The 22,896-nt window shown below is 44.3% G+C and overlaps 1 protein-coding gene across 1 annotated transcript in view; it reads left to right on the top strand.

Annotated features, from left to right (window-relative positions):
- Nucleotides 1-22,896, top strand: part of LOC311016319 (uncharacterized protein) — a 558,990-nt gene that overhangs the window by 436,226 nt on the left and 99,868 nt on the right. The window contains exons 19-21 of the mRNA XM_084013943.1: nt 11,735-11,908; nt 12,871-13,044; nt 15,557-15,730. Coding sequence (XP_083870069.1) covers nt 11,735-11,908; nt 12,871-13,044; nt 15,557-15,730 — 522 coding nt within the window. The remainder of the gene's footprint in view (nt 1-11,734; nt 11,909-12,870; nt 13,045-15,556; nt 15,731-22,896) is intronic.

Raw genomic sequence — 22,896 nt, 5'->3', positions numbered from 1 at the left:
ACTGTCATTCACCCATTCACTCACACAATCACACACGGACTGCAGAGTCAACCACGCAGGGCGACAGGGGTGAGGTGTCACCCCTGCTCAGGGACACCAGGCACTCAGCTAGGAGGAGCCGGGGATATTCCGATTGCCAGTCCAATGCTCTACCTCCTGAGCTAAACCCCGCCTCTTCATGACTACACAGTGCTACTGCATCCAAATCTTTTGAGGATCCAGGGGGCGGCCAAGTGGCTGGGAGTGTTTTCTTGTCAAGCAACCCTTAGAGACTGCTCATACCAATATGCATGCTTGTGTCACTAACTAAGTATTTATATCGCTTAACTGCTCCATTTAGGTGGTGGCCACACTCAAGAAGACTGCAGCTCATTGACTGAAGCAACCCCCCCAAATTGTAAGCATTTCCATCAACCCCGGCTAGCGGGGCGGGGGGGTTGCTGTCATTTTTAGAAATATTTTTAATTGCACCCCTGTCTTTTATGATGCTTTTACTTTGAACATCTTGGTTTCATGTTAAAATCTAACACTCCAGTTTTAATTCTAATCATTTACAGACCCCCGAAACCAAACAGTGTTTTTATTCAAGAGTTTTCAGAGTTTTTATCTAATTTTATGTGTAAATATGACAGGGTCCTTATCTTAGGTGATTTTAACATCCATGTCTGCTGTCCCACCACAAGTTTTATCACAGATTTCTTAGACGTTTTAGATTCTTTTAATCTCACTCAAGCTGTGAATGTACCCACCCACTGTAAAGGTCATACACTAGACTTGGTTTTATACAGTGGTCTCAGCCCCAAGAACCTAAGATCTGAGGATATCTGTGTGTCCGATCATAAAGCAATTTTATTTAATGTGGTTTTATCTGTTTTACATGTAGATCAGGAAACAGCTGTCCGCCGCCAAGCTTTTACCTCTCTGTCTGCTTTTAAGTTCTCTGAACTTTACCTCTGCTTCTTTTAGTGCTCTTAACCAAAATTTTAACACTGAGGAGCTGGTCTCCAATTTTAGCCAAACATGTCAATCTCTTCTGGATTTAGTTGCCCCTTTTAAAATGAAAAAGAAGAATTCTAATCCACAGCCCTGGCACAACGATTTTACACACCAACTGAAAAGAGATTGTAGAAAAAATGAAAGAATTTGGAAAAAGTCCGGCACTCATGTTTTTAAGGAAATTTGGATAGACTCATTGAAAAAATATCAAAATACAGTAAAAGAAGCAAAGAATTCCTACTTTTCCAACCTGATTTTAGAGAACCGTTCTAACCCCAGAGTTTTATTTAAGGTTTTAGATTTAGTCACCTCCCCCTCTCCCTCTTATTTTAATGACGCAACACAAGAAGCCTGCAAGGAGTTTTTACAGTTTTTTAAAGGCAAGGTTGATTTTATTAGGCAACAGATCACTCCCCCAGACAGCATTTTATCCACCAGTAGAGACATTTTTAGACATTTTAGCGAATTTCAACCTGTTTCACTTTCTTTCTTATCAGATATTTTATCACACATGAAACCAACCACGTGCAGCCTTGATTTTATTCCTACTAAATTTCTTAAAGAGGTTTTTAACACAGTTGGACCCAGTATTTTATCCATTGTAAATAGTTCTTTAACCCACGGTGTTTTTCCCTCTGTTTTCAAACATGCTGCGGTCCAACCTCTTTTAAAGAAAGCCAACCTAGACCCCACTGATTTTAATAATTTTAGACCAATTTCTAAACTTCCCTTTTTATCTAAAGTTTTAGAAAAAGTAGTTTCCTCCCAGCTTTTATCTTTTATGGCACAAAATAATTTATTTGAGAAATTTCAATCTGGTTTTAGAGTTTTACACAGCACCGAAACCGCCCTACTCAAAGTAACCAACGACCTACTTTTAACTACAGACAGAGGAGAGAGCGCTATTTTAATCCTTTTAGACTTAAGTGCCGCTTTTGACACCATAGATCACAACTTTTTAATTGACCATCTTAAATCCTGGGTTGGTATCAGAGACACTGCACTTGGTTGGTTTTGTTCTTCCCTTTTTAACAGAACTTGTGCGGTCGCCATAGGCAACCACTCATCCTCTACAACCCAAATAGCCTATGGCGTACCGCAAGGTTCTATTTTAGGTCCAATTTTATTTTCTGTTTATATGCTCCCACTCGGCCAAATTATCCAGCGGCACAATGTTTCCTTCCATTGCTATGCTGACGACACACAGATATACCTCCCGCTGAAACCCAATGATCTGAGAAGCCTGGCTGCTGTTTTAGACTGTCTGAAAGATGTGAACCGCTGGATGGCCCATAACTTTCTCCAACTCAACAACTCCAAATCAGAAATAATACTGTTTAACCCGCCAAACTCCATCTCCATTCCCATCAGTCTTTGTCCGTTAATTGGTAACATCAAGCCCACTGCCAGAAACCTAGGTATCCTCCTCGACTCAGACTTTACCTTCATCCCTCACATCAACAAAGTTGTTCAGTCCTGCTTCCTCCACATCAAAACCATCTCCTAAATCAAAAATATTCTATCACAGTCTGATCGAGAAAAAGTAGTCCACGCCCTCATATTTTCCCGTCTAGATTACTGTAACTCCCTCCTAACTGGCATCAATAACAAATCACTCTCCCGCCTCCAGCTGGTTCAAAACTCAGCAGCCAGGCTTCTCACTGGTTTTAACAGACGGCATCACATCACTCCAATTTTAGCCTCGCTCCACTGGCTCCCTGTACGTTTTAGAATTGATTTTAAGATTTTAGTGATCACTTTTAAGGCTCGTCAAGGTCTAGCCCCAGAATACATCGCAGACATGCTGACCCCATACGAGCCTGTTCACAGCCTTAGATCCGCGGGCGGGTCTCTCTTAACGGTTCCAGGTCCAGGTGCTTTGGAACAACCTGCCCGTGGAGATAAGGCTTGCTGAATCAGTGTCATCTTTTAAATCACTTCTTAAAACTCATTTTTACAGACTTGCCTTCCTGTGATGCCGTCTTTTTATCTTTTTATCCCTTTATCCCATTGTTTTTCTTTCTTTGCAAGCACCTTTTTAATCAAGCTAACAATAATTTCCTCTTATGTCCTCTGTACATTTTATACAATGATGCTTTTTACTGTATTTATGTGTGTGTTGTGATTTTACCCATGTCAAAGCACTTTGTTAACTGCTGGTTTTAAAGGTGCTATACAAATAAAGTTATTATTATCTTGAAAAATGGCCGCCATCTTGAAATTTCAAGTAGCTGTGGGTGGCTTATTGTCAAGTGACCCACAGAAACTGCTCATGCCAACTTTCATGCTTGTATCACCAAATATACCATTATATCACTTAAATGTTCCACTAAAGTGTCAGCCATCTTAAAAAAATGGTCACCATCTTGAAATTTAAAATGTCTCGGACAGTTTTCTTGTCAAGTGACCCATGGAGACTGCTCATGCCAATTTTCATGATTGTATCACCAAATAAACCATTATATCCCTTAACTGTTCCACTAAGGTGTCGGCCATCTTGAAACATGGCCGCCATCTTGAAATTTCAAACGTCTCTGACAATTTTCTTGTCAAGTGACCCATGGGGACTGCTCATGCCAATTTTCACGCTTGTATCACCAAATAAACCATTATATCCCTTAACTGTTCCACTAAGGTGTCGGCCATCTTGAAAAATGGCCACGATCTTGAAATTTCAAATGTCTCGGACAATTTTCTTGTCAAGTGACCCATGGAGACTGTTTGTACGCCAATTTTCATGCTTGTATCATCAAATGAAAGATTCTGACAAAAATAAGCACTTAGCCGCTCCACCGCTCCAAAAAAACAAAATGTTACGCTATAGTAAACAGAGATGCGTCAAGTAGTGATGTCCAAATGAAGCTTCTTGAAGCATTTTCTTTATTTTCTGAGCCCAATAGATGGCGCTCTCTGTTCAATAAAGGGTTGAAAGCAATGGAAATATATCGGCCTTCAACCCTTTGTTGAACAGAGAGCGCCATCTATTGGGCTCAGAAAATAAAGAAAATGCTTCACGAAGCTTAATTTGGACATCACTAGTGTCAAGCACTAGGACCAGGCGGAAAACGGCCGCTCAAGCTGAAGCCTGTGTGATTGGCCGTCCCCAATGTCACTCCTTCTTGCTTGCACATCGACGGCCTGCTAGTCTGCGGTCAGGAGTCCTACAGGAGTCCGCTACTGGAAGTTGGGAGTTTGTTCTGCCTGGTTCACGTCCGCTAGAAGGATGTGAATATCAGAGGTTTCATTTACATTAACGTTTGAATCGGTGTCCGTGTGCGTGCGTATGTGTGTTTGGTAATTAGCCGCAGCCAGGATGTCTAAAAAAAGAAAAGTGGACATAAGAGACTCCTACACCCATCCTGCAACACCTTCACTGGCTCCCAATAAAGCAGCATATCCACTTCAAGATCCTCCTCATCATTCACAAAACTCTCAATAATCTGATCAATAACATGTATTATTATTATTGTTGTTATTATTACTATTGGATTAGAATTGGGTGATTATGTTTTGCTACATGCTTTATCAAAAGATATATTGTGTTATTTTAATAAATCCACTCTATAAGCAAAGTAATTATAATATCTCCAATAAAATTCTTTAGATTTGTGCACTGTGGATTTCTGTTTGTAATGTATTGAGTATACATTTCATTATAATACTCAGATTTATCATAAATAACTGAACACGCATCTATTTTAAGTTCCGTCAAAGAGGGATGGAGATGGGGTCCAAATTATTGGACACATCAGTATTTAAAAATTATTTGAAAGTAACGCAATAGTTATTTTCCAAAGTAACTAGTTACTTTTCAATAGTGATGTCCAAGGTAAGGTAAGGTAAGGTAACTTTATTTGTACCCGAAGGTAGATTTGGTTGCAGGTACAAAGAAAGAATTGGCTGCTTACACACACACGCAGACAACATTAACATCATCGACCGACATAGACATAAAAGTGACAACAGTGCTCCAGACATAGGAATATGGATAGGAAGCATACAAAAGGGTATTACTATCAAAAGATAAATAAATACTAAATGCAAGCCATCATGGCAGATACAAAAAAAAAAAAAACAGGTCAGAATAAATAAATAAATACAATCCATAGGTTAATAAGTTAGTGAGTGGCTTAATTACTTATTGACTATTTAACGTTTTGACAGCTGAGGGAACAAAACTGCCTCTGTATCTTTGTTTTGCAGGCAGGCATTTTGTACCTACGGCCTGATGGGAGAAGTTGAAATTCACCATATAGTGGGTGGGATCCATCTTCTAAGATAGACCCAGCTAGTCTCTGTAGCTGCCTTGTATGCAGGGATTCTGGGTTCAGCTGTGGCTCTCCGATCAGCCTACTAGCCCACCTCACGATTTGGTTCAGGGAATTCTTATTTTTTAGGGATAGGTTACTAAACCAAGACACCAGGCTAAAGGATATAACAGATTCAATGAAGCAGCGGTAGAACATGGTTAGCATTTTACTGTCAATGTGAAACGATGAAAGTTTCCTCAGACAATATAAACGCTGGTTCCCCTTTTTGTACACAGCTTCGCAGTTTGTCTCAAAGTTTAGCTTATTGTCGATGATGGTCCCAAGGTATTTATAGTTATCCACACACTCAACAGTCTGACCCTTTATGCTGGTGAGTTCCTTAGCACTGGGGAGTTTCCGGAAATCTATGTGCATGTCTTTAGTTTTTGAAATGTTCATGTGTAAAAAGGACGTATCGCACCAGTCTACAAAATCCTGAGCGACTGGGCCATGGCCTGTTTCATTCCCTTTCATTCCCAAATGAAGCTTTGTGAAGCATTTTCTTTATTTTCTGAGCCCAATAGATGGCGCTCTCTGTTCAACAAAGGGTTGAAGGCCGATATATTTCCATTGCTTTCAACCCTTTGTTGAACAGAGAGCGCCATCTATTGGGCTCAGAAAATAAAGAAAATGCTTCACGAAGCTTCATTTGGACATCACTACTTTTCAAATTTGTAACTCAGTAACTACTTTAGTTACTTTCTGGGAGAAGTAACTAGTACTTTAACTAGTTACTTTTTTAGAGTAACTTGCCCAACACTGCTGATTGACAGGTTCCTACCACGCTACCAATGCTACTTATATACTAAGATGACTTTAACATTTAGCTGTAAAGTTGACCTTGAATTATGAAGCTAACTTTGTTAGCAGCTTCACACCAGAATCCAGATGGATCCAGATCCAGTAAGGTTGCTGCTCTGGGTTCTGCTCTGCCACTTGTGTTCATCAGATCCACCCTTTGTGCAGAATCCGAGGCTTCAAAACCGTAGTCCACAAACCAACAGGCGATGTTGCCATGACGACGTCCACTTCTGATCTCCAGTCTGTGGTTTAGTGACTCTTTAAACTGGTTTTCTCCACAGAGTTCAGCAGATCTCAGAGGTTCTGTTGACCCAGCAGCATCAAACACACCTGGACTCCATATTTATGGTGAGTACATGTACAAGCTCACCTTTCACTATTAACCACATCAACTACAGATTCAATGCTGAACAGGTTCTAGTGGTCTCCATGCTGCTCAGACCCACACATGAATCCCATGTTGGGTTCTTTAGAGTTCATGTTCAGTTTATCCTTCTGTTCCAGCTGCTGGAGGAGAACATCTGCACTTTTGTGAAGAACGAGCTGAAGAAGATCCAGAAGGTCCTGAGTCCAGATTACCCAGAATGCTTGGAGAGTGAGGACGAGGAGTTGTTGGACGGTGAGGATGAAGACCAGAGGAGGAGCAGAGAGGCGTTTCAGAAGATCACAGTGCACTTCCTGAGGAGAATGAATCAGGAGGAGCTGGCTGACTGTGTGCTGATGGGTAAGAGGATTTTAACAGATTTAACATGGTGGAAAGAAGAGAAGGATTCAACATGAAGAACTTCATATTTCTCCTAATAGGCTGCACATAACTTCAATGTTTAGGTTCTCTGGTTGTCTACAGACCCGATTACAGCTGATGTCATCATAAATATGTGTACGCATGATGTCAACGTTTATGTCGTTTTGCTTCAACCATCCAGACGAGTTAGAAGCTTTAAACAGTGAATTTAAACTGTTAGCAGCATCTTAATGTCTGCTTGTTACGTGTTCGGTTGTCAGAATCGATATTCCAACAGACTCAAGTTCTACAGAGTTCAGACAGGATCACCACCGTTTCAGAGGAACAGGTGTTTCACTTCACCTAGTGACCGTGTTAACTGGTGACTTACAGCTCGTATAACTAAATAGGTGGTAGATGAAAACAAAAATGTATTTAAAACAGGCTTCTATGAGGTCACCTCCATGTTTTCAATGGTGGCGTCTCAGCGTGGAGGATTACGGTATACCAGGATATTTAGAAATTCCTATGGTACTATTTTCAACACCGTCATCAATACCATCTCTTTCTATGATGCTGTATTGTGATGTGTTGAAGTGACCAGCGGAAAATGCCAGTTCTGTTCATCTTGTAAATGTCTTTTATTTTACTTCTGTTGGCTTCATCAGCTGAACCTGATTGATTTTGTGTCCAATAGTTATGATTTAATCATGAAAGAAGCTCATGATGTCACTACTACTGAGGACTACAGGAATACATGGCTCTAACACATGGCTTGTTCATAGACTGTAAAAGGGTCTGTAGGATCCACTAACTGGGTTCCTTTGTTGTTTATTCAGGAACCGCTGGTGCAGTGTACCAACGTAAACTCAAGTCTAACCTCAAGAAGAAGTTCCAGTGTTTGTTTGAGGGCATCACTAAAGCAGGAAACCCAACCCTCCTGAATCAGGTCTACACGGAGCTCCACGTCACAGAGGGAGGGACTGCAGAGGTCAATGAGGAACATGAGGTCAGACAGATTGAAACGGCATCCAGGAAACCAGACAGACCAGAAACAACCATCAGACAAGAAGACATCTTTAAAGGCTCACCTGGAAGGGATGAACCAATCAGAACAGTGATGACAAAGGGAGTGGCTGGCATCGGGAAAACAGTGTTAACACAGAAGTTCACTCTGGACTGGGCTGAAGACAAAGCCAACCAGGACATACAGTTCACGTTTCCATTCACTTTCAGAGAGCTGAACCTGCTGAAAGAGAAGAAGTTCAGCTTGGTGGAACTCATTCATCACTTCTTCCCTGAAACCAAAGAAGCAGGAATCTGCAGGTTTGAAGGGTTCCAGGTTGTGTTCATCTTTGACGGTCTAGACGAGTGTCGACTTCCTCTGGACTTCCACAACAACGAGATCCTGACTGATGTTAGAGAGTCCACCTCGGTGGATGTGCTGCTGACAAACCTCATCAGGGGGAAACTGCTTCCCTCTGCTCGTCTCTGGATCACCACAAGACCTGCAGCAGCCAATCAGATCCCTCCTGGGTGTGTTGACATGGTGACAGAGGTCAGAGGGTTCACTGACCCACAGAAGGAGGACTACTTCAGGAAGAGGTTCAAAGATAAGAAGCAGGCCAACAGGATCATGGCCCACATCAAGACCTCACGGAGCCTCCACATCATGTGCCACATCCCGGTCTTCTGCTGGATCACTGCCACAGTTCTGGAGGAGGTGTTGAAGACCAGGGAGGGAGGGGAGCTGCCCAAGACCCTGACCGAGATGTACATCCACTTCCTGGTGGTTCAGTCCAAACTGAAGAACGTCAAGTATGATGGAGGAGCTGAGACGGATCCACACTGGAGTCCACAGAGCAGGAAGATGATTGAGTCTCTAGGAAAACTGGCCTTTGAGCAGCTGCAGAAAGGAAACCTGATCTTCTATGAACCAGACCTGAAAGAGTGTGGCATCGATATCAAAGCAGCCTCAGTGTACTCAGGAGTGTTCACACAGGTCTTCAGAGAGGAGAGAGGACTGTGCCAGGACCAGGTGTTCTGCTTCGTCCATCTGAGTGTTCAGGAGTTTCTGGCTGCTCTTCATGTCCATCTGTCCTTCGTCAACTCTGGTGTCAATCTGATGGCAGAAGAACAAACAACTTCCTCTGGGTCTGAAGACGATTGTGTTGATAGAGACACAAACAAACTAACAGATCTGCACCAGAGAGCTGTGGACAAGGCCTTACAGAGTCCAAACGGACACCTGGACCTGTTCCTCCGCTTCCTTCTGGGTCTGTCAGTAGAGACCAATCAGAAACACCTACGAGGTCTGCTGACACAGACAGGAAGTAGCTCACAGACCAATCAGGAAGCAGTCCAGTACATCAAGGAGAAGGTTGATGAGGATCTGTCACCAGAGAGAAGCATCAATCTGTTCCACTGTCTGAATGAACTGAATGATCGTTCTCTGGTGGAGGAGATCCAACAGTCCCTGACTTCAGGACGTCTCTCCTCCCGTAAACTGTCTCCTGGTCAGTGGTCAGCTCTGGTCTTCATCTTACTGTCATCAGAAAAACATCTGGACCTGTTTGACCTGAAGGAATACTCTGCTTCAGAGGAGGCTCTTCTGAGGCTGCTGCCGGTGGTCCAAGCCTCCAGCAAAGCTCTGTAAATATAGTTTTTCATTCAGAAAACAACAAACCATCTTGGAATTACAAGGTTCTATCTGCATTCTGAACCATTTGATTGGTTTTCCCAACTGCAAAAGGTAAAGAAGTAAAAAGTACTTCCAAATAGTTACTTAACAGTAGTGATGTCCAAATGAAGCTTCGTGAAGCATTTTCTTTATTTTCTGAGCCCAATAGATGGCGCTCTCTGTTCAACAAAGGGTTGAAAGCAATGGAAATATATCGGACTTCAACCCTTTGTTGAACAGAGATCGCCATCTATTGGGCTCAGAAAATAAAGAAAATGCTTCACAAAGCTTCATTTGGACATCACTACTTAAGAGTAAAGGTAAGAAAGTATTTAGTGAAAAGACTACTCGAGTACTGAGTAACTTCTGAGTAAATTCTGATTATTGTGGCCCCGCACCTGGTGATCTGAGAGACTACCAGGAGGCATAGACTTTGGAAGTGGGGCGGCTACCCCTTCCGCCCCCCCAGTTACATGAAAATCAATGCTTTCTCTAACATGAAGAGTTTGTCACCTCAGCTGAAAGAAAAGAAAAAACACAGCTCACTGCTTCATCCAGCGTCTCTCCTCTCTTTCTGTTTCACCGACACACACACACACACACACACACACACACACACACACACACACAGTGATCGATAGTATCCATCCATCCATCCATTATCTACCGCTTATCCTGTATTCAAGGTTGCGGGGGGGCTGGAGCCGATCCCAGCTGTCATTGGGCGAAGGCAGGGTTCACCCTGGACAGGACGCCAGTCTATCACAGGGCCGACATGTAGAGACAAACAACCATTCACTCTCACATTCACACCTACGGGCAATTTAGAGTCATCAATTAACCTATCCCCGTGATCGATAGTAATGTTGAAGATATTTATTTCTCTGAGTTTGTCGACATAAGAATGACTCGACCCACAAGAATCTGCGTGATGAGCAGCTACAAACAGAATCTCACATCAGAAACATTCAGAAATGAACTGATTCACAACTGAAAGTGAAACTTAAATAGGATCGACAGATTCACTGACTTTAGACGGTAAAAGTCGGCGGGATTTCAAACAGTGGGCGGTATATTGTGACTCCTCCATAAATGATTGCACATACACTTGCATATTTATCCACCTTTGTCTCTGAATGACAAGGATTTAGAATTAGAACTACTAGAATGTTTCTTCAGTAAATGTCTTTGATTCATCAGCCACATGATTAGACAACATTTGACGGGAAAAAATGCTCTAAACTTGTAAAACACAGAATTTACAAAAATGAAAACGGAAAACACAGAATTTGGGAAAAAATAAAACAGAATCTGGAAAAAATTAAAAAGGGTTTCATAGGGCCCTACCGGGGCTATCCCTATGTTCCCCGGGTCCTACGTTCCCCATTTTTTCCAAAAAAGGGTCCTATGTTCCCCGGTCACAACACATATTTAGTTTAGTTTATTTAAACTGTCCAAACGTGACAAAGACAAAAGCCAATTTACAGCCTTAATCTCTCCTCATCTAAGTCTATTTGGATATGTGACCTGTAAGCTTACATGGGCCTGTTTGCCGTGGAATTCAGCAGTGAAAAAATAACAGACCAGGAAACATGGGACCCTTTTTCAACAATAGACAAGATGTTCCCCGGTCACATACAAAGCAGGGGAACATAGGTACACTCCCGCCCTACCTACGGTGTCCTTCAGACCACCAGATAATAATTGCCTGCGAGGGAGGGAGGCCAGGCTGTGGGCTTGGCCCATGACAGAGCCCCGAGGTCGGCCTTACTCCAAGCTCACGGACCCCAGGGCCTGGGTGTCTGGACCAGCTAACCCCAGCCAGCTAGTTTCCTTATATTACCAGATCAGGTAATGCTGGCCAGCTTATGCTAGCTTCATATGATCATTCTACCCAGATAATGCTAATTTCCTCTGCTCCTTGTTGCTGCTGCCACTGAGCAACCACAGCAACATGACAAAGAAGCAGAACCCGATTGGTCTTCCTGTGTGCATTTGACCTGCTGATTGGCTCACAAGTAGAACCTTAGAGAACCAAGGTGGTTTGACTTTGGAAATAGAACCTTTTTGTTTCCTGAATAAAACACCTCACATAATGTTACTAAGTTGTCATAGAATAAGAATATGTGAATAACTTAATTATGACAAAAATGTCAGTTAGAACCTGAGGTGATGAACAGTTGTTTGTAATTGTTTCATCACTAATTTCTGATTCCTCTTCAGACTCAGTGGCTGTAACCTCTCAGAGAGAAGCTGTGAAGTTCTGTCCTCAGTTCTCAGCTCCCAGTCCTCCAATCTAAGAGACCTGGACCTGAGTACCAACGACCTGCAGGATTCAGGAGTGAAGCTGCTGTCTGCTGGCCTGGAGAGTCCACACTGTCGACTGGAAACTCTCAGGTCAGATTCAACTACTTTGAGAAGTTTACCTATGAAGCTTTCAGTGATGCTTTTACATGCACCAAATATTCAGTTATTAATATTCACGTATTCATAAAAAGACAGTGTTTCCATTTTACTGCTGCAGCGTTAGCATCACTACACTGGTTCAGATGGTTGGAGGCTAAATCATCTCACTGGTTGCTACTCACAAACACTAAATTACCCAGTAATGCAACGGGGTGAAACGTTAACTCTGAACTTAATCAAATCCGTGCAAACTGGAGTTTCTGTGAGTGACGTTCCTATGGTGACAACTGAGGAGACTCACTGACAGCTGACAGATGGATCAGAGAGTGGAGGTGATAAACGTCAGTCAGGTCGGTGAAATCTAGAGCCGGTAGATAAGTTCACACGGCTGCTCTCAAAGAGGAACGCTGACAGTGAGAACAGAGCTTTGAATCAAGACAGACTCTTTTCTTCCAACTGGCAGTTGAACACCTGAATGCCTCATATGTTCTGAGACTCTTAAGAAGCACATTTTCAAAGCTGTGTTTTGTATTTTATTGTTATTATCAGAGTACTTGTTATTCATAATTCCTCCAGTTCAATATGAAAACTATAAACATTGTTGAAATGTTATTGAATTACAGCCTTTTTTCTTTGCTAGATGGTTTAAAATCAATACCAGATCTTTGTTGGCACACCAGGTCTGAAGACAGACCACATAGACTGTTTCAACTGTTGTTTCTTCTCTTTTCTAACGCTTCAATTTCTCTCTCAATCATTTCAGCTCGTCTCTTTTCTTTCTTTAACTTCCTCCTCTGTGCATCTCTGTCCATCACTCAGCCACGCTTATCCCACCCAGTACAACATCAACACAACAAAAGACAAATATCACTTTTTCTCATTTTAAAAAGTGGACAAATGGACATAAGTCTATGTAAAGTCCCCAGAAGTGACAGTAGTGTGTGTGTCTTCAGTCTGTCAGGTTGTCTCATCACAGAGGACGGCTGTTCTTCTCTGGCCTCAGCTCTGGACTCCAACCCCTCCTATCTGAGACAGCTGGACCTGACCTACAATCATCCAGGAGACTCAGGAGTCAAGCTGCTGTCTGCTGGACTGGAGGGTCCACACTGGAGACTGGACTCTCTCAGGTGAGGACAGATGGACAGACATCAGACTGGACTCTCTCTGGTGAGGACAGATGGACAGACATCAGACTGGACTCTCTCTGGTGAGGACAGATGGACAGACATCAGACTGGACTCTCTCTGGTGAGGACAGGTGGACAGACTTCAGACTGGACACTCTCAGGTGAGGACAGATGGACAGACATCAGACTGGACTCTCTCTGGTGAGGACAGATGGACAGACATCAGACTGGACTCTCTCTGGTGAGGACAGGTGGACAGACTTCAGACTGGACACTCTCAGGTGAGGACAGATGGACAGACATCAGACTGGACTCTCAGGTGAGGAGTTCCAGGTTGCGTTCATCTTTGACGGTCTAGACGAGTGTCGACTTCCTCTGGACTTCCACAACAACGAGATCCTGACTGATGTTACAGAGTCCACCTCGGTGGATGTGCTGCTGACAAACCTCATCAGGGGGAAACTGCTTCCCTCTGCTCGTCTCTGGATCACCACAAGACCTGCAGCAGCCAATCAGATCCCTCCTGGGTGTGTTGACATGGTGACAGAGGTCAGAGGGTTCACTGACCCACAGAAGGAGGACTACTTCAGGAAGAGGTTCAGAGATAAGAAGCAGGCTAACAGGATCATCGCCCACATCAAGACCTCACGAAGCCTCCACATCATGTGCCACATCCCGGTCTTCTGCTGGATCACTGCTACAGTTCTGGAGGATGTGTTGAAGACCAGGGAGGGAGGGGAGCTGCCCAAGACCCTGACCGAGATGTACATCCACTTCCTGGTGGTTCAGTCCAAACTGAAGAACGTCAAGTATGATGGAGGAGCTGAGACGGATCCACACTGGAGTCCACAGAGCAGGAAGATGATTAAGTCTCTAGGAAAACTGGCTTTTGAGCAGCTGCAGAAAGGAAACCTGATCTTCTATGAAACGGACCTGAAAGAGTGTGGCATCGATATCAAAGCAGACTACCAGGAGGCATAGACGTTGGAAGTGGGGCGGCTACCCCTTCCGCCCCCCCAGTTACAAGAAAATCAATGCTTTCTCTAACATGAAGCGTTTGTCACCTCAGCTGAAAGAAAAGAAAAAACACCGCTCACTGCTTCATCCAGCGTCTCTCCTCTCTTTCTGTTTCACCGACACACACACACAGTGATCGATAGTAATGTTGAAGATATTTATTTCTCTGAGTTTTGTCAACATAAGAATGACTCGACCCACAAGAATCCGCGTGATGAGCAGCTACAAACAGAATCTCACATCAGAAACATTCAGAAATGAACCGATTCACAACTGAAAGTGAAACTTAAATAGGATCGACAGATTCACTGACTTTAGACGGTAAAAGTCGGGGGATTCAAAAAGTGGGCGGTATATTGTGACTCCTCCATAAATGATTGCACATACACTTGTATATTTATGCACATTTGTCTCTGAATGACAACGATTTAGACTTAGAACTACGAGAATGTTTCTTCAGTAAATGTCTTTGATTCATCAGCCACATGATTAGACACCATTTGACGGGAAAAATGCTCTAAACTTGTAAAACACAGAATTTACAAAAATTAAAACGGAAAACACAAAATTTGGGAAAAAAATAAAACAGAATCTGGAAAAAATTAAAACGGGTTTCATAGGGCCCTACCGGGGTCATCCCTATGTTCCCCATTTTTCCCAAAAAGGGTCCTATGTTCCCCGGTCACAACACACATATTTAGTTTAGTTTATTTAAACTGTCCAAACATGACAAAGACAAAAGCCAATTTACAGCCTTAATCTCTCCTCATCTAAGTCTATTTGGATATGTGACCTGTAAGCTTACATGGGCCTGTTTGCCGTGGAATTCAGCAGTGAAAAAATAACAGACCAGGAAACATGGGACCCTTTTTCAACAATAGACAAGATGTTCCCCGGTCACATACAAAGCAGGGGAACATAGGTACACTCCTGCCCTACCTACAGTGTCCTTCAGACCACCAGATAATAATTACCTGCGAAGGAGGGAGGCCAGGCTGTGGGCTTTGCCCATGACAGAGCCCAGAGGTCGGCCTTACTCCCGAGCTCACGGACCCCAGGGCCTGGGTGTCTGGACCAGCTAACCCTAGCCACCATGTGCTAGTTTCCTTATATTACCAGATCAGGTAATGCTGGCCAGCTTATGCTAGCTTCATATGATCATTCTACCCAGATAATGCTAATTTCCTCTGCTCCTTGTCGCTGCTGCCACTGAGCAACCACAGCAACATGACAAAGAAGCAGAACCCGATTGGTCCTCCTGTGTGCATTTGACCTGCTGATTGGCTCACAAGTAGAACCTTGGAGAACCAAGGTGGTTTGACTTTGGAAATACAACATTTTAGTTTCCCAAATAAAACACCTCACATAATGTTACTAAGTTGTCATAGAATAAGAATATGTGAATAACTTAATTATGATAAAAATGTCAGTTAGAACCTGAGGTGATGAACAGTTGTTTGTAATTGTTTCATCACTAATTTCTGATTCCTCTTCAGACTCAGTGGCTGTAACCTCTCAGAGAGAAGCTGTGAAGGTCTGTCCTCAGTTCTCAGCTCCCAGTCCTCCAGTCTAAGAGACCTGGACCTGAGTACCAACGACCTGCAGGATTCAGGAGTGAAGCTGCTGTCTGCTGGCCTGGAGAGTCCACACTGTCGACTGGAAACTCTCAGGTCAGATTCAACTACTTTGAGAAGTTTACCTATGAGGCTTTCAGTGATGCTTTTACATGCACCAAATATTCAGTTATTTATATTCACGTATTCATAAAAAGACAGTGTTTCCATTTTACTGCTGCAGCGTTACCATCACTACACTGGTTCAGATGGTTGGAGGCTAAATCATCTCACTGGTTGCTACTCACAAACACTAAATTACCCAGTAATGCAACGGGGTGAAACGTTAACTCCGAACTTAATCAAATCTGTACAAACTGGAGTTTCTGTGAGTGACGTTTCTATGGTGACAACTGAGGAGACTCACTGACAGCTGACAGATGGATCAGAGAGTGGAGGTGATAAACGTCAGTCAGGTCGGTGAAATCTAGAGCCGATAGATAAGTTCACACGGCTGCTCTCAAAGAGGAACGCTGACAGTGAGAACAGAGCTTTGAATCAAGACAGACTCTTTTCTTCCAACTGGCAGTTGAACACCTGAATGCCTCATATGTTCTGAGACTCTTAAGAAGCACATTTTCAAAGCTGTGTTTTGTATTTTACTGTTATTATCAGAGTACTTGTTATTCATAATTCCTCCAGTTCAACATGAAAACTATAAACATTGTTGAAATGTTATTGAATTACAGCCTTTTTTCTTTGCTAGATGGTTTAAAATCAATACCAGATCTTTGTTGGCACACCAGGTCTGAAGACAGACCACATAGACTGTTTCAACTGTTGTTTCTTCTCTTTTCTAACGCTTCAATTTCTCTCTCAATCATTTCAGCTCGTCTCTTTTCTTTCTTTAACGTCCTCCTCTGTGCATCTCTGTCCATCACTCAGCCACGCTTATCCCACCCAGTACAACATCAACACAACAAAAGACAAATATCACTTTTTCTCATTTTAAAAAGAGGACAAATGGACATAAGTCTATGTAAAGTCCCCAGAAGTGACAGTAGTGTGTGTGTCTTCAGTCTGTCAGGTTGTCTGATCACAGAGGACGGCTGTTCTTCTCTGGCCTCAGCTCTGGACTCCAACCCCTCCTATCTGAGACAGCTGGACCTGAGCTACAATCATCCAGGAGACTCAGGAGTCAAGCTGCTGTCTGCTGGACTGGAGGGTCCACACTGGAGACTGGACACTCTCAGGTGAGGACAGATGGACAGACATCAGACTGGACACTCTCAGGTGAGGACAGATGGACAGACATCAGACTGGACACTCTGGTGAGGACAGGTGGACAGATATCAGACTGGACACTCTCAGGTGAGGACAGATGGACAGACATCAGACTGGACACTCTTAGATGAGGACAGATGGACAGACATCAGACTGGACACTCAGGTGAGGACAGGTGGACAGATATCAGACTGGACACTCTCAGGTGAGGACAGATGGACAGACATCAGACTGGACACTCTCAGGTGAGGACAGATGGACAGACATTAGACTGGACTCTCTCAGGTGAGGACAGATGGACAGACATCAGACTGGACACTCAGGTGACGACAGATGGACAGACTTCAGACTGGACACTCTCAGGTGAGGACAGATGGACAGACATCAGACTGGACACTCAGGTGAGGACAGGTGGACAGATATCAGACTGGACACTCTCAGGTGAGGACAGATGGACAGACATCAGACTGGACACTCTTAGGTGAGGACAGATGGACAGACATCAGACTGGACACTCTCAGGTGAGGACAGATGGACAGACATCAGACTGGACACTCTGGTGAGGACAGGTGGACAGATATCAGACTGGACACTCTCAGGTGAGGACAGATGGACAGACATCAGACTGGACACTCTTAGGTGAGGACAGATGGACAGACATCAGACTGGACACTCAGGTGAGGACAGGTGGACAGATATCAGACTGGACACTCTCAGGTGAGGACAGATGGACAGACATCAGACTGGACACTCTCAGGTGAGGACAGATGGACAGACATTAGACTGGACTCTCTCAGGTGAGGACAGATGGACAGACATCAGACTGGACACTCAGGTGACGACAGATGGACAGACTTCAGACTGGACACTCAGGTGAGGACAGGTGGACAGACATCAGACTGGACTCTCAGGTGAGGACAGATGGACAGACATCAGACTGGACACTCAGGTGACGACAGACGGACAGACTTCAGACTGGACACTCAGGTGAGGACAGGTGGACAGGCATCAGACTGGACACTCAGGTGAGGACAGGTGGACAGACATCAGACTGGACACTCTCAGGTGAGGACAGATGGACAGACATCAGACTGGACATTCTCAGGTGAAGACAGATGGACAGACTTCAGTCTGGACATTCTCAGGTGAGGACAGATGGACAGACATCAGACTGGACACTCAGGTGAGGACAGATGGACAGACATCAGACTGGACACTCTCAGGTGAGGACAGATGGACAGACATCAGACTGGACACTCAGGTGAGGACAGATGGACAAACATCAGACTGGACACTCTCAGGTTAGGACAGATGGACAGACATCAGACTGGACACTCTCAGGTGAGGACAGATGGACAGACATCAGACTGGACACAAAGGTGAGGACAGATGGACAGACATCAGACTGGACTCTCAGGTGAGGACAGATGGACAACAGCTCCAGACTGTGTCTCCGTCTCTGACTGAGGAACTGGGGTTCATGTTTAATGGTGGACCTGATTGAGGTCTTTGAATGTCTTCCTGCAGGGTGGACCATGGGGGACAGCAGAGACTGAGACCTGGTCTGATGAAGTGTGAGTATGTTTTCAGTAACTCAGCTGCTCCAGATTTGAACGTGTTCATGACTGAAATCCGATGATCACGTTTCTATCAGGATGTAGCGTTTGTTTCTTCGTGGCTGTAAAGATGTCGTGTTGTGTTCACACCAAACGCCACATTTTCACACTCAATTACACACAAAGTCAACGCAGAGACACAAACGGACAGCAATTCCTGCCGGACGGCAACGGAGACGTGTTTGTGTGAGTTTAAATATTTCACCTTGTAGGGGCCACAGCCCACGATTCTTGGATGTGACTTCTCAACGAACGAAAGAGGAACTATTCACCTTTAAAAGATATACAGACAAAGGTCCCTCCCAGCAGATGAGTAAACATTCTCCTTCAGGTCAAATGGACCGACCTGGAGGAAATGAAGGCCACTTTAAGGCTCGGTTAAAGGATTTACGAACCCCGTTGTCAGAGCATCAACGAGTTCCCCACGCACCCCGGATGAGAAGAGGGGGGGGGGGGGCAAAACCTTCAGAGTCACCAGACTTTGAGGCACCCAAACGCATCTGGAAACTGATTAACACCTTTGTTTGACAGAGAGCCTCGATTGAAGTATAAAGGATAACACCATATCTCTTCCTCATTTGCTCCCAAGGCATGGTGAAGACCCCTTCCTCCCCTCTTGGGAGTCATAAACTAATGACTTGGTCTGCTGGCATGCAGGAGAGATCGCATGAACTCATGAACTCAAGAAAACATGTTCACATTTTGACCAATCCAAGAAAAGGATGAGATATATGTTCAACATTAGTTTAAAACCATCCATAATAATCATTGAGGAATTATAAGCATACTGGCGAACTTCCCGTTGTTCTACGACGAAGAACAGAGAAGTTACCAAAAATTGCTAAAAATTAACATTGTCATTGTAAGGGACATAACTACTGCACTCACGCAGCCAGACGAAAATGTGTTTGCTCATTAATCTGCCCGCATCACCAAGGACAAAATGCTTACTAAGTTACCAAACTTGTTTGGGCTAGCTTGATAGGTTTGCATTGTATGTGTTTGATCAAAGTTCCTTTCAACTCTACCAAAAATGATTTGTACAGAAAAACCTGGTCGGGTTAACAGATTACGACCTCCTGTCCCCCTCTCCGGACATTCTCAGAGATATAAGGACTGGTTAGATACCAGTGGGAGTCTGCTGTGTGGGTCAAATACCTTTGACACTTGAAGCCACATAAGGAACACCATATGTTGTTCCTCTGAAGTAATGGTAGACATTTCCTCAGTCGAGACCACTTTTAAGAGCAAGGCTATGAAATGCTCAGGGACACTCCGAATTACAATCTAGATTCACTATGGTTACGTATCATGTGATAATTGTGACTGTCTGTTCAAACCCGAAGTTTCTGCGACCCAGAAGTACGCAGATCCGAAACTGTGATTCATCCACAAAATATATGTAGACCTCTACTGCCCTCAAGTGGCCAGAGGTAAAATGGATCATCTCCCGGTCATCGTTAAGCAGATCAGAAAGGAAATCAATAGGTGTTGAATTACGATGTATACCTATCAATATACGAGAATGTGTAAACCAGCTTCCATGGAACTATAGTGACTCCAGCGTATTATGTTAATCCATATCAATGCCATTTTCTTTTAGGAAAACGTGAGGACATTCATTTAATAATATGGTAAAGGATCTTGGACGTACTTTCAGTTTCGTTACAAATGTGCCATGTTACGTAATGACGCGAAATGTAGCCTACTATTGGAGATCAGTTTGACCATAACGGCGAGATGGTGTTCACATGTATAGTTATAGGATTGCATTTCGTTTTGTTTAACAGTTTAAATCACAGATAAAGATTTCGGACTGTAACCCGAACAGGTCCCTCCTGGACACGCCCCCTCGGTCAGCATAAAAGCTGCGTGTTACAGACACCCGAAGAGCTTCCCTCCCGAGCGCGTTCCTCCCTCTCGGAGCTTCTTGCCTCCCGGGGAGAAGGGGTTGTAGCCGATTCCGTGGTCTGTCCAGGGACCATGGTCTCTGGCACGGACCAGTGGTCACAACCGCTAGGGGCGCTAAAGACACTGGTCCCGACCAGCTCCTCAGTGGTCGCGACCAGTAGCTCTGTGGCACGGACCAGCTGGTCTCTGGCACGGCCAGTGGTCACCAGTGGTCTATTTTATAGACAAAAGATTATGATATCTGACATTTATCCAGCTGACAGTGCTGCCAAAACGAGTGTAAAGGGGAGAAAATACTAAAGCTGCTTCACAGACCACAGGTACCACAGGGCAGATCACTGAGGAGCTGGTCGGGACCAGTGTCTTTAGCGCCCCTAGTGGTTGTGACCACTGGCCGTGCCAGAGACCCGCTGGTCCGTGCCACAGAGCTACTGGTCGCGACCACTGAGGAGCTGGTCGGGACCAGTGTCTTTAGCGCCCCTAGTGGTTGTGACCACTGGCCGTGCCAGAGACCATGGTCCCTGGACAGACCACGGAATCGGCTACAACCCCTGCTGCTCCCGGGGCTCCCCTCCCGGCTCAGGCCTCCCGGCGGGCCTCCCGGCGGGCCTCCCGGCGCTCCTGCATCCAGAGGCCCTGGCTTTTTCCTCCCTCTTCGTTTAACCTCTCTCCGAGTTTAGTCCCCTTTTAGTTCCTAAACTTTACTACTTTTATTAGAGTAGTTCGCTCGTCCTTAGACTCTTCATTTTTGTATTTTTAGTTTTTCCTTTTACGCAAGTCTTTTGATCAATGCTAACTCAACCGGCGGCCGCAAGATTTGGCATATTGACTAACGTTTATACCTAAGCCACCCGGCCGAACTCAAGACGAAGCTGTTGAACTAAGACGGACTACGGCAAAGACGGACGCCCGCCACGAAACTACCGCAGATCGGCGCTAACGGTTCCCTCGGTCCACGGCAAGGAAGATCCCTCCGGGTCTACGTCACAGACTGAATAGCGACCGCTTGGAGTTTCAGTAAGCCGAGAAGAAGCGTCCCAAAGTAAGACCGAATCCGCATTCAACAGTAATGGCCGAGTTGCAGGGTGAAACTAAGTATAGCGTCTGTTAATATCTAATATCTGTGAGGTCATTTATCCCATTATTCACTTTTCCTCTTACTAAGGAGTCCAAATTCTTAGGAAGAACCCACTCGCCTTTATCGCAAAACGTGCTAGATAAGCTGTTAATCACATTTCCAGTTATATTTCTGGCGTGGTATTGGTGTTTTGTTTATTACATCTGTTATTGTTTTATTCACTTTTGTTTAATCCCTAGTTAATCAATAAATTCCCCTAAAGCATAAAGTCGTTGTCCGTGGATATCTCTTCTGTGCAGAATACAAAGATCCCTATTTCAAGAACTTATGATCTAAGGAATGAGACTGATTTATTAAAAGACATTGATTAATTGTGAATTAAGGAATAAGTGGTCATTAGAGTCATTAACGTGAATTCTATAAAGTTCTGTCTGACCAACAGATGGTGCCCCTTTTACGAGAGCAGGTATTCAAATTGTAGATTAATATACATTGATATACATATTTTAATATCATAATTTCCTTACATACACAGTTTACGTAGATACCATTAGGCATTAACCCTTGCTTTCCTACAATCTCAAGAGATAAATTCCTCTGTGTCTCTAAAGCGTCTCAGCGTTGAGATCGTCCTCCTGTCGTCCTGACGTCCCTGAATCCTAAATGGAGGAACCAGATGTTGTCTCCTGGGTCTGTGGTCCCCTAGAGGTCTAGATAGTAGCTCACATTAGTCCAGAGACCAGACCAGACTATGTGGAGGAACTAGAGACTCTCTGTGGTCCTCCAGAGGTCTAGATAGTAGCTCACATTAGTCCAGAGACCAGACCAGACCAGACTATGTGGGGGAAGCAGAGACTGTCTGTGGTCCCCTAGAGGTCTAGATAGTAGCCCACATTAGTCCAGAGACCAGACCACAGGTTGGTCTGGTTTCAATCTTTAGTAATTTAAAGTCCCAGTCAGCAAGTCCGGCGGATCGAGGGCACTCTGTCAGATTGTGAATGTTTACAACTCTCACGCTCCTCCTCCATGACCACCGAGCTCCTCCCCCACGACCACCGAGGTCCTTCCCCTCGACTTCGTGCCCTTTGAAATCCCTTAGATCACGCCACCTTTGAAATGTGGGTCCTATGTTGACTCTGGTTTTATCACGGGCACCGTCGCAATCTTCTTTTTTCCCTTCTTTTCCACCGGTGTTTTCATTTCCTTGGTTGTTTTGGACCTCCTCGTTTCGGTTTTTAACAGAGGAATCGGAAGATTCTTGCTTCTTCCCTCCGCCTCCCCCGTGATAGTGGTACGACCCGAGGGAAGAGGGGCTGTGTATGCACGAACACAGCCCTGCGTGCTGATTGGACAGGATGATTCAGGCCGTGTAGATACTGTCTTTTGCAAAGCAA

Source organism: Eutrigla gurnardus (assembly GCF_963514095.1).
Source record: "Eutrigla gurnardus genome assembly, chromosome: 7".
NCBI classification, from domain to species: Eukaryota; Metazoa; Chordata; class Actinopteri; order Perciformes; family Triglidae; genus Eutrigla; species Eutrigla gurnardus.
Note: the sequence above shows the minus strand (reverse complement) of the source record. Positions and strands in the feature narration are given on the sequence as shown.